Source organism: Cucumis melo, chromosome 10 (assembly GCF_025177605.1).
Source record: "Cucumis melo cultivar AY chromosome 10, USDA_Cmelo_AY_1.0, whole genome shotgun sequence".
NCBI classification, from domain to species: Eukaryota; Viridiplantae; Streptophyta; class Magnoliopsida; order Cucurbitales; family Cucurbitaceae; genus Cucumis; species Cucumis melo.
In genome coordinates this window covers 6,438,561-6,449,561 of record NC_066866.1, presented here as the reverse complement: position 1 = coordinate 6,449,561, position 11,001 = coordinate 6,438,561, and the positions used below count along the sequence as shown (strand labels likewise).

Sequence of the window (11,001 nt, the reverse complement as noted above, 5' to 3'; positions counted from 1 at the left end):
CTAGGATCTTTGTTTTTATATTATTCGTACTATATATATATATATGGAATTATACCTTGGAACCAAAACACACACCCATGAATAACAAATATGAATGGAACATGAACATTGTTTAGTGGTTGGATATCCGTAAAATCTAGAATTTAGGTTAAAATTAATTAAGAGAAGAAGTTAAAATAATGAAGTGAATATAATAGGAGAATATAATGAAGAAGAAAACAAAACAATGGCAAATAGTGGAAACAAAGGACGCAGAAACAAAGGTACATTCGATTGTGACACTTCCACCCACAGGATTCCCCCCACCATCAAAACCCTCTTTTTTCTTCCTTTTTTTTTTCTTTTTATATATAAAAATTAATTTATTTTAATTTATCACCATTTTAATTTATTTATTTTAATATTATTCCTTCTCTCACCTCAAAGACCCTACCTAAAAGCTTCATTATCTTAGGGTTTTTTTTTTTCTTTGTCTACCTCTCTCTCTAACCCCATGCATGGCCGAACCACTATTAATTTAAACCAACAACAACCAAAAAAAAAAAAAGGAATTATGAAACTTCAAGATTAAGAAATTAGAAATAGGAGAGAGAAAGAAAAAACAAAAAAAAAAAAAAAAAGAAAAGAAAAGAAATGAAAAAGAAAAAGAAAAGAAACCCTACTTCCCTTTATCTCTTTTCCATCATCTTTCTTTCTTTCTCTCATTTCTGAGCAAGTCTCTCCCATTGATGTGATTCTCCACCATCAACGAACTTTTGCACAAAAGAGAAAGCTCTTCACAAGAATTATAACAAATACTATGGTTTTTCCTCCTCTCCCTTCTTATTTGGATCCTCCTAACTGGCAACCGGTAAGTTGCTCGATTCAAACCTACAACTTATAAAGAGAGAAGTATAAAACAAACGCTTTGTTTTTGTTAATTCTATTTACCTTCCTTCTTCTCCAAAAAAAAAAAAAAAAAAAAAAGTTCATATTTATCGGAATATTTTCCGGCTCTTTTTTGATCTCTTCCTGAATATACTCGATATTTAATCTTTCTTTGCAGTTTATTTTTTTGTTTTTGATATTTTTTTTGTAGTTGACGAATCATCAAACGGGAGGAAATGACACTGCAGAGGATTCTGGTCAAGTTTTACTACCTCCGCCACCTGGGGGTGGGGGAGGTGGTGAGAGTGCTGGTGGTGGTAGTACTGGGTCGATTAGGCCGATTTCGATGACTGATCGGGCTCGGTTGGCAAAGATTCCGCAGCCAGAGGCCGGCTTGAAATGCCCTAGATGTGAATCTACAAATACCAAATTTTGTTACTTCAATAACTATAATCTTTCTCAGCCTCGTCACTTTTGTAAGACTTGTCGTCGGTATTGGACACGCGGTGGTGCACTGAGGAATGTTCCGGTTGGTGGTGGCTGCCGTAGGAACAAGAGAACCAAATCTCGGAATCGGTCGAAGTCTCCGGCAGCCAGCGAACGACAATTATTAGTTGGATCAACTAATTCCACTGCTGCAGTTTCACTTTCAACACAACCCCATTTGCCGTTTTTGTCTTCTTTACAAAATTTCTCTACTTACGGCCTCAATTTGGGGATAATTCCGCCTCAAGCTCCTCCAACGAGCGGTGGCTCTGCTGCCGGAGGAGTGGATGTTCATGAATTTCAAGGTGACCATTGGAGATTACAACAACCACAACAATTCCCTCTCTTGGCTAACGATCAACAACCTAATTTGCTTTACACTTTCGAACCACCTGAAGGCGCCATGACTCGGTATAACCTTGGCGGATTCTCGAGATTAGGAATTGAAAACGACATTGGAATGTCAATGGAGGGTGAGGCGGTGAAGGTGGAGGAGAGTAAAGGAATGAACTTGGGGAAGAATTTTCAGTTTTGGGTTGGTGGCGGTGGCGGAAACGATGTAAATGCATGGAGTGGCGGCGGCAGCGGTGGTAGCGAACTTCATGGCTTCTCCTCATCCTCCGCCAGCCACTTATTGAGACAGTAATTTTCTCAATCCTTTTGAACTTCTCTTTTTGTTATTAAAACGTTCACTAGGAAAAGGAAAAAAAAAGTATGACTTGAAACCAATCATATAATTTTAAAGGTTTTCAATGCTGAACTGTGACTCAAAAGAGACCAAAGAAAGTGATGATGAAAATGGAAAAAAAAAAATTGATGGACCAGTCTAGGGCTTCAGGCTTTCTAAGGGTTTTTTTTTTTTTTTTTTTTTTTTTAAATTTAGAAATTTGGATGGTGTTTTGGTTGATTAATTACTATAGGGTTTCTCTTATATATGTATATCATTGGGAAGGTAGTCTTTTGTAAGTGTAGGGGGTGAAAAATATATTTACAAAGATGACCTATATATATATAAACACTATATATATCTATTATGTTTAATTAAATGTTATTATAACCATGAGTATTATGGTTTTTGTACTCGAATTGATGGTTTACTTTTCTTATATTTGAGTTTTTTGTTTTATGCTTGACATTATCCAATAGGGTGTTGTGAGCACAACTACTTGAATTTCATATCTTGGGACTCCTTGAGTTATTGGCAATATACTTTAGGTCCTCCCAATGAGTAAAATGTTCATATAATGCGACGATTTTTACTCAAAATTTTGAGTTTAAAAGCTCATATTCTTTTTTACTTTCATATACTTTTGTTAATAATATGTATTTTCCCGACTACGAGGTCAAGAGATCATATTCAAATCTTCTGTTTCAAATGTAGTGTTAGAACTAAAGAAAAGGAAGAAGAAATAATATTAATTAAGTCTTAAAAGGAGGTGTGTTATCTATTTAGATATTGTATCCTAGAGATATTATTGTATTGTAAAGATACAGATTATGGGGGGACTGTAATTTTCTTATATAAATTTTGCAAGAATGGAGAATGAATTAAAAGGTCTTGGACTGTGTGCCCATACATAGATTCCTTTGCTTTATGTTGTGAAACTTTAATTTCTTTCTCATTGTGTGTTAGAAAAACCCTAAATAGGAGAACATCATATGCATGAAAATTTGATTTTTTTTTTTTGAAGCTACTGTGCTGCCGATAAGTTTTAGTTTTTTTCGAAAAAAAGATACATTGAGTCGATAGGGCTATTAATAAGTTTAAGTGTATATTTGGAGTTCACGATGAAATGGAGAATTTGAACCTCAAACCTTTTAATTGAAGTTACTTACTCTAAGTTAATTAATATTTTTTCAAAGTCACAGAGTATACTACATGTTTGTTGAATTTTATTGTTTGTTTTATCACCATTTCCTTACTATATTAAGGAAACACCTTAAATTCTCATGCTCAAATTTAATTTTTTATATGTTTCCAACATTTGACTTAAATTATTTTTAAAACAAAAAAAAAAAACTTGTCAAATGATGCTTAAGTAGGCCTTAATTTGAGAATGTGTCTATCTAGTGGAATTGTTCGAGTATATCCATGACTCATAGTATCATTTTCCATAAATACGACTTCATTTTCAAAATTACAAAATAGTTATCCTAACCAACCCTAAATCATAAAATCCATGAAGTACATGAATATAAGTTATATAGAAATATGTGCTTTAATTTATCAAACACTATCTTTACATACACCCACACTAACTTTTTACGTAAATAGAAGTTATACACAATTTCAAGATTTAAACTTATTGATTAGAATAATCTAAATAAACATCATACACAAAGTTTACCCCCACATTATTGAAAATAGTGAATCATTGAGGAGCATCCTTTTTTAAAGATGAATTTCTTTCTTATGCAATCAATATAAGGGTATATTATGATTGATGATCTTTTAAGACTTTTTTTTTTTTACTGAAACAATGAGAAAAAAAATTTCAGTTTGAAACCCTAGAGAGGGAAAAGATCAAGAGAGAGTTCAATGATGAAAGTTAGTTACTTTGAATTATGTATGAAAAGAAGCAGAGAGGAAATGATTATGAAATTATAAGAAATTTGACCCAAAAAAAAGAAAGAAGAGAAAAATCAATGGAAGAGAGATTTTTTTTTGTATTTATGTTCTTGCTTTTAAGGTGAAGAGAGAAAAAGAAAGAAAAAAGCAACAAATTTCCACTCAAAACCATGCAAAGAGTACTGAAGTTGAAGTGGGAGTCTTTTGATTATTAGTGAAATATATATATATATATATATATTTGTAAAAATAAATCATCATCACTCAGCTCTCCACATGGTCAAAGCTGACTAAAAAAGCAAAGAAAAAAAATTCCTCGGATTCTGTCTGATCCTTTGTCTCCTTTTTTGTTACTCTCTCTATCTTTACCCTTTTAACTCTAATTTCCATTTAAAATCAACCACAATACAAGGCTTTTGACTCTGCCTTAGAGTTGTCCATAATTTTTATATCTAACCAATCATATTATTTAGGGGCTAAATCTTCTTTTGAAAAGTTATTACTAAAAAGAAAATTGATAGTTTCATCGTTTAACTATTGTTTTGTTTTATTACCATATTTTGATATGTTAGAAGTATATTTATTGTTGGATATTAATAAATGCACGACATGTATACGAAAATTATCTGTTAACAAAATCTATTTCTTACGTGTAGTTTGTATATATTTTGATAATATATGACCCCAATTTTGATTAATCAGCAAAAGGTGGTAGTGATTAGAAGGCTTGCTTAATTAGATTAAAGTCTAAAACAATTGATATTGATTTGGTATGGGAAAAAAGAAAAAATTTCACACGCAATTCATGTATAAAGATAAGACATTAACAATGAACCAAATTAAGTGACTAGTTACAAATAATACAAACAATAATGGAGAAATGAAAACAATTCTATTTTTGAGTCATTAATAATGTAGGGTGACTGAGACAACAGTAAAGACCTAACTCAAGTGGAAGTTCGTCGCAAACCATACACACATGTCAACTTTTTCCCTTAATATATTTCTAATGAATTTTTTTCTTACTTTAAGAGCAATTTCAAAAATTGCTTGTATATATATATATATATATATATATGAAGGTTTCAAATTTCAATATTACGAGCATTTCATAAATATCTTTGTTTTTAAAAAAGAATCATATTCAAACTTTTGAAAGACGAGAAAGTAATGTTTTAAAACGAATAATGAAATTAAGAGTATCTTTTAAAGTGAGACGTATTTTTCATTTTAAAATCACTAGTTCAAGAGCATATAATATCTTCAACCGATACCATACAAACTAAAAATCGGTAACTTTTACAAGTGTGTCATCAAATCATGATTTAGAAAAAACAACAATAAAAAACCTATTTTAAAAACATAACTTAGTGCTGTGTGTGATCTCCATATAATACTATTCATGGTGTAATTGGTGAAGAATTGGGAGGGAATTAAAGAGAATGAAGAAGCAAAAAAGAAATAGAGGAGTGAGAATGAGAGAGAAGTAAATTAAGGAGAGAAATTAGGTAGGGGTGTTTTTGTGAAAAGTTAAAGTAATATGGCAGCTTTCACTTTTCTTTTCTTATGTCATTTCCTTTATGCACTATTTTAATTCTCTATCACTCATCGAAGTCACCATGTTGTTAATTTCCTTTCTACTATTCTATCAAAGCCTAGTTAAATAATATATCTATATGTTGCTATTAAAATATAGCATTACTAGTCAATATATATATATATACGTACCCTAGCTAGCTAGTTTATAGCAATTTCAAACTTTTTAAAGTTGGAATTTTAGTTTAGATATTGTGTTAAACTTCCAATAGTCTATCGTATTTTAAAAAGTTTTCAATTTTGTACGTACCTTTTAAGATTTTGTCACTAAAATGCAACAAGTACTCATCAATATAAACACTATTTATACACATGACTTTAACCCACATTATTTAGCATTATGATTGTTATGAGACATAAAATTGAAGAAGTCCAATATAATTATCTAATGAAAAGTACATCTCTTAGAGACACAATTTTGAAAGTTTGAGAACTAAACTTATAATATAAACAAACAATAGCTTAAGTTGCTTAAGAGTTCCTTAGTATTTAGAGGATATAATGGTTGTGAAGAACAAAGTAAAAGTATAAACTTATGTGTGGAAGGATTCTCGTTCTAAATTAGGGATGAGCAATCAAACTCGAGCATAGTTCACTTTTGAGTGAACATAAAACTTCATTTAAATATCTGATGAAGAATTAAATGGATCTTCATTTGACCCAAACAAACCATGGGATTAGTAAGTGCTTTAATATTCATAAACAGTCACAAATTCATTGTGATAAGTTAATTTGAAAGTGCATCATATAGTTAATGAAGCACATGGCGAAAGTAGCACTCCACAAAGCGCTTTTGCTTTTTGTCTAAAGAAAAGCCCCACTACTCTGGATCATATTGAGTCATTTATTTAACTGAAAAAATAGTTAATTTCTTCCTCCCAATCGTCAAATTAAATCTTTAAAATTAAAATATGTCAAATAATTATTTGGATATGTGAAAGAAAAAATTATTTATGACCAATAGTCTATCTTATAATCATTTTAGTTGAGAATCAGTAGAGAGAAATGTTAAAAATAGTAAAATAAGTGGAGACAAATAAATAAATTATTATTATTATTAATTTAATAAAAAGTTATGGAAAAGTAACTTTAGAAAGATAAACGAAAGATTTAGAGAGAGAAGAATTAAAGGAGAATATAAAAGTTTAGAAATATATTCAAAGAGAATGAGTATGAAGAAAAGAAACCTTCAATATATATACAGGCAGAATTTTAAAAAATATAACAAATCACTAAAATATTTATGATGACATGTATAACAAAATATGTGAAATTAGCCATTATGTTTGTCCTTTCGTTCTTCTTATTCACTTCGTTGCGATTTCTTTCTATCGTCTATCGTCTTTCTTCTTTTTTCTGTTGAAATTTATTTTCATCGTTTTTCTTCTTTTCCATCGTGAAAAAAATAGTCAAATCTAAATGATCGTGTATAAAGAATAAACGATCGTGTAGACAAATCTAAATGGTCGAATATTAAGAAAATTGATAGGAAAATTTATTCATTAGAAAAATTTTAGTAAGAAAAATTAGAAATGAAAGGGTTGAACCAGAAAGAAATAAAAGTAATAGACAAATGAAAATTTTAAATAAAAAGAAATTTGGGATGGGTGCATTTACTATTTAGTCTTGAGTTTTAATTCTTTTATTACTTTACATAAGATGTATTAAATTAAAGAGGTAAGATAGAATTTTTTTTTAAAAAAAACTATCATTAGTAAATTTAACAAAAGTGACATAGCACCATTTTCGTTAAAAGAATAATTGTTTTATGTAGTAAAATTGGTAGAAATATTTTTTAAGTATAGCAAAATATCTTTGTCTTTTTATATCTTTCACTGACAGATAATAATAATTTATTAATATATCATTTATATAGTCCCATTTTCGGTAAATTTTAATATTTGAACATAAAACACTATTTAAAATAATGAAAAAAAAACTTTACAAACTTTTTTATTTTTATTATATTTGTAAATATTTCTAAAAAATTTTACATTTAAAATAATATTTTCAAGGTTAATACAGAAGAAAAAAAAACAAAAAAAGAGGAAAAGGCAATTTAAGAAGAATGACAAGAAAATCGGGAGGTGGTGTGGCTAAGAGGAAGAAGGGACCGGTTCTTCAAGATCCAACGCTCCACATTCAATCTCACTTCCTTCTTCAATTCCGTCTTCTCCGTTTCCTCCTTTATATGCTTCTCTCTTTCCCTCCCTTTCTTTCTCTCCTTCAATCAATCAATCAATCAATCAATCAATCCTCCCATTCCCATTACATTGCCAAAAGGTTCTATTCTCATTCTCTACATCCATTTCCCTTTCTTTCCTTCTTCTTCCTCTGTTTCTTCTTCGTTTCCTTGATTCATTTCTCTTTGTACGTTCCTTCCTTCCTTCTGCATTTTGATTATTTTCTTTTGTTTTACGTCCGGAATTGCAATGTGGTTTATCTTTATTTCTGTTTTTGGACGTCAAGATGCCTGTTGTTTTTAACATTTTGATTTGATTCATCGTTCATGGCGTAATCATGTCTTTTGGAATTGTTTGAAATCCAAGGATCACATTGATTTCACTATTGTTTCATTTGTTCTTTTTTGTTAATTTTGTATAATGAATCGTATAGGGGATCATTTTTCCATTGGTTCTCTTGAAAATCTTTAAGAGTTGCATTATGTATACTAAGTCTCTCTTATGGCGTCTGTTTGAGTGAGAATTGATAAAAGATCCATGGGAGGAAGAAGTTTTCTTTCATGAGGCTTGGTTTTATTCAGCTGTTTCTTCTCGTTGCAATTTGTTGAAGAAGGGACATGGGTATCTTTTACATCAAAGTATAACTAACTATATAATTCAATTTGGTTGATAAAGTAGATACATGTAGGAGTCAACCGATTTGAGTGTATAATAATGTTGTTATGTCCCTTGCAACTTAATGTAGTGCATATTTGGGAGTGATTATAAAATTGTATAAATCATTTTATGTTTAGAATCATCTTGAAACACGTTTTTTAGTATTTAAAAACTAATTTAATATTTAGTTTTGCACTTTTAAATGAAATTTTTGTTTCACTAATATTAGTTTTGATTCATTAAATGCATGCTCCATCGTAATATTAAAAGTAACTAGTGATTTTAACCATTTTATAATCACATGTCTGTGATATAGTGAAGTGTACGGCTGCCTTGTTGAGAATTGTTACCCTTTAGAAGAAACACAGGATGTATTTGATGTTTAACTTGCATTTTCTTCTGGCAGGCTTAGAAAATGGCAGACTCTGAGGACATTCAGCCACTCGTATGTGATAATGGAACGGGAATGGTTAAGGTATTGAGTTGATACATTTCTTAACACGTTATCTGCAACCATTCTTTAATAGGCTGTGAACTATGTTTTCATCTAAGAGGAAATGGTGTTTTTTTTGTGCTACTATCTAGGCTGGGTTTGCTGGAGATGATGCTCCAAGAGCTGTGTTTCCTAGTATTGTAGGTCGTCCTCGCCACACGGGTGTGATGGTTGGGATGGGTCAGAAAGATGCTTATGTTGGTGATGAGGCTCAATCTAAGCGTGGTATTTTGACTTTGAAATATCCAATTGAGCATGGCATTGTTAGCAATTGGGACGACATGGAAAAGATTTGGCATCATACTTTCTATAACGAGCTTCGTGTTGCCCCCGAGGAGCACCCGGTTCTCCTAACTGAGGCTCCTCTTAACCCAAAGGCCAATCGTGAGAAGATGACACAAATCATGTTTGAAACTTTCAATACTCCAGCCATGTATGTTGCCATTCAAGCTGTTCTGTCCTTGTATGCAAGTGGTCGTACAACTGGTAAGGAAGTATCCATTTGAGTCATTTTATTTAGCTTATGGGAGGCTAGTGCTATCATGTGACTTAATTTTTGACAGTGTGCATTTGATCTCATTTGACGTAAATTGCATTTTAGTTTATATTTTTTCCTAAACAATTTGATCCGGGAGAAAGGCAATAGTTTGAGCATCCAAGTTATATATGGTCTTGGCCTAATAGGTTCTCTGTGTTTGTTCATCAAGGTATTGTGTTGGACTCTGGTGATGGTGTCAGTCACACTGTTCCTATATACGAAGGGTATGCCCTCCCACACGCCATCCTTCGTCTCGACCTGGCAGGTCGTGATCTCACAGATAACCTGATGAAAATTCTCACTGAGCGTGGGTACTCTTTCACAACAACTGCTGAGCGTGAAATTGTGAGAGATATGAAAGAAAAGCTGGCATATATCGCTCTTGATTATGAACAAGAGATGGAAACATCCAAGACCAGCTCGTCCGTCGAAAAGAGCTATGAATTGCCTGATGGACAGGTGATTACCATTGGGGCAGAAAGATTCAGATGCCCCGAAGTTCTTTTCCAGCCCTCCATGATCGGAATGGAAGCTGCAGGCATTCATGAGACTACATATAACTCTATCATGAAGTGTGATGTGGATATCAGGAAGGATCTGTACGGTAACATTGTCCTATCTGGTGGTTCAACCATGTTCCCCGGCATTGCTGATAGAATGAGCAAGGAAATCTCAGCCCTCGCCCCTAGCAGCATGAAGATAAAGGTTGTGGCCCCACCGGAGAGAAAGTACAGTGTCTGGATTGGAGGATCCATCTTGGCATCCCTTAGCACCTTCCAACAGGTTGGCCTTTTATAACTCAATGCCAACAATTTACCAACTAAAACTTACCAATTACAAGTAGATTCGTAACTTTTTTTTTACTTTTCTTGAATTGCAGATGTGGATTGCCAAAGCGGAATACGATGAATCTGGACCGTCGATCGTGCACAGGAAATGCTTCTAAAGGAAGAAGAAATAGGAAGAAGATTCATTTGTGGTGGAAGAGATGGAGCAAAAATGGTGAATGAAATTTTGAGATGGTATGGATTTTAATTGATAAAATGGTTCCAAATTCTTTCAATAATATTATGTTATTGAAAAGTCTTTTTTTTCACAATCTGTCATTATTTTTCCGATTATTTTTTCCCTCGAGATTTATCTCTCAATGGGATTGGGCTTTAGAGGGGTTTTAGATTTTTATATGGTTTGTTTTCTTTTACTGATTCAAGAAGTCTACAGAATATTGAAGTTTATGAAGATTTAATTTTTCTGAACCAATTATGTATGTAATATAATTTTATCAAGTAGTACTTGATAAAATATTATTTATGACACTTCCTTCATTCTTTATTCTTTTAAGATCCTCCTCGTATAGAGCATTATGGAATTTGTCGGTTGTTTTGCACTTCTGCAGAGGACGATTATTTCATTCTCTCATTCTTAATAAGTAAATGAAAAAACTTCACTTTTATTTTCATCATCATCATCATCATCATCATCCTACTTCTTATGATTTTCAACAATTTTGTCACTACTTTGAAAAAAAAATATTTTAAGATTTAACAAAATTTTGTACCATGTAATAAATTGATTTTAAATTGTAAGTATTTGTATATAAATTACAAAAGAC

General features: G+C 31.7%; 2 protein-coding genes across 3 annotated transcripts; both read left to right on the top strand.

Moving 5' to 3' along the window:
* Nucleotides 1–606: 606 nt before the first annotated feature.
* LOC103500213 (dof zinc finger protein DOF3.6) lies at nucleotides 607–2,935 on the top strand. The gene is made up of 3 exons (XM_008463443.3): nucleotides 607–850; nucleotides 1,079–1,995; nucleotides 2,500–2,935. Exons 1-3 carry the CDS (start codon nucleotides 800–802, stop codon nucleotides 2,507–2,509), a joined length of 978 nt encoding a protein of 325 aa, XP_008461665.2. The 5' UTR covers nucleotides 607–799; the 3' UTR covers nucleotides 2,510–2,935.
* Nucleotides 2,936–7,718: 4,783 nt separating this feature from the next.
* Nucleotides 7,719–10,723, top strand: LOC103500212 (actin-97-like). 2 transcript variants are annotated; one of them, XM_008463441.3, is made up of 5 exons: nucleotides 7,719–7,801; nucleotides 8,765–8,833; nucleotides 8,944–9,337; nucleotides 9,559–10,172; nucleotides 10,270–10,723. In XM_008463441.3, exons 2-5 carry the CDS (start codon nucleotides 8,774–8,776, stop codon nucleotides 10,333–10,335), a joined length of 1,134 nt encoding a protein of 377 aa, XP_008461663.1. In that variant the 5' UTR covers nucleotides 7,719–7,801; nucleotides 8,765–8,773; the 3' UTR covers nucleotides 10,336–10,723. The 2 variants fall into 2 exon arrangements, with proteins under 2 accessions (XP_008461663.1, XP_008461664.1); XM_008463442.3 differs by having other exon boundaries at nucleotides 7,749–7,888.
* Nucleotides 10,724–11,001: the final 278 nt, after the last annotated feature.

Excerpts from the sequence above, each read along its gene's own strand:
- LOC103500213 (XM_008463443.3), top strand. The coding sequence starts at position 800 with ATGGTTTTTCCTCCTCTCCCTTCTTATTTGGATCCTCCTAACTGGCAA. Across the intron at positions 851-1,078 it reads ATCCTCCTAACTGGCAACCG|TTGACGAATCATCAAACGGG; the intron begins GTAAGTTGCTCG and ends TTTTTTTTGTAG.
- LOC103500212 (XM_008463441.3), top strand. The coding sequence starts at position 8,774 with ATGGCAGACTCTGAGGACATTCAGCCACTCGTATGTGATAATGGAACG. Across the intron at positions 8,834-8,943 it reads ATGGAACGGGAATGGTTAAG|GCTGGGTTTGCTGGAGATGA; the intron begins GTATTGAGTTGA and ends GCTACTATCTAG. Across the intron at positions 10,173-10,269 it reads CCCTTAGCACCTTCCAACAG|ATGTGGATTGCCAAAGCGGA; the intron begins GTTGGCCTTTTA and ends CTTGAATTGCAG.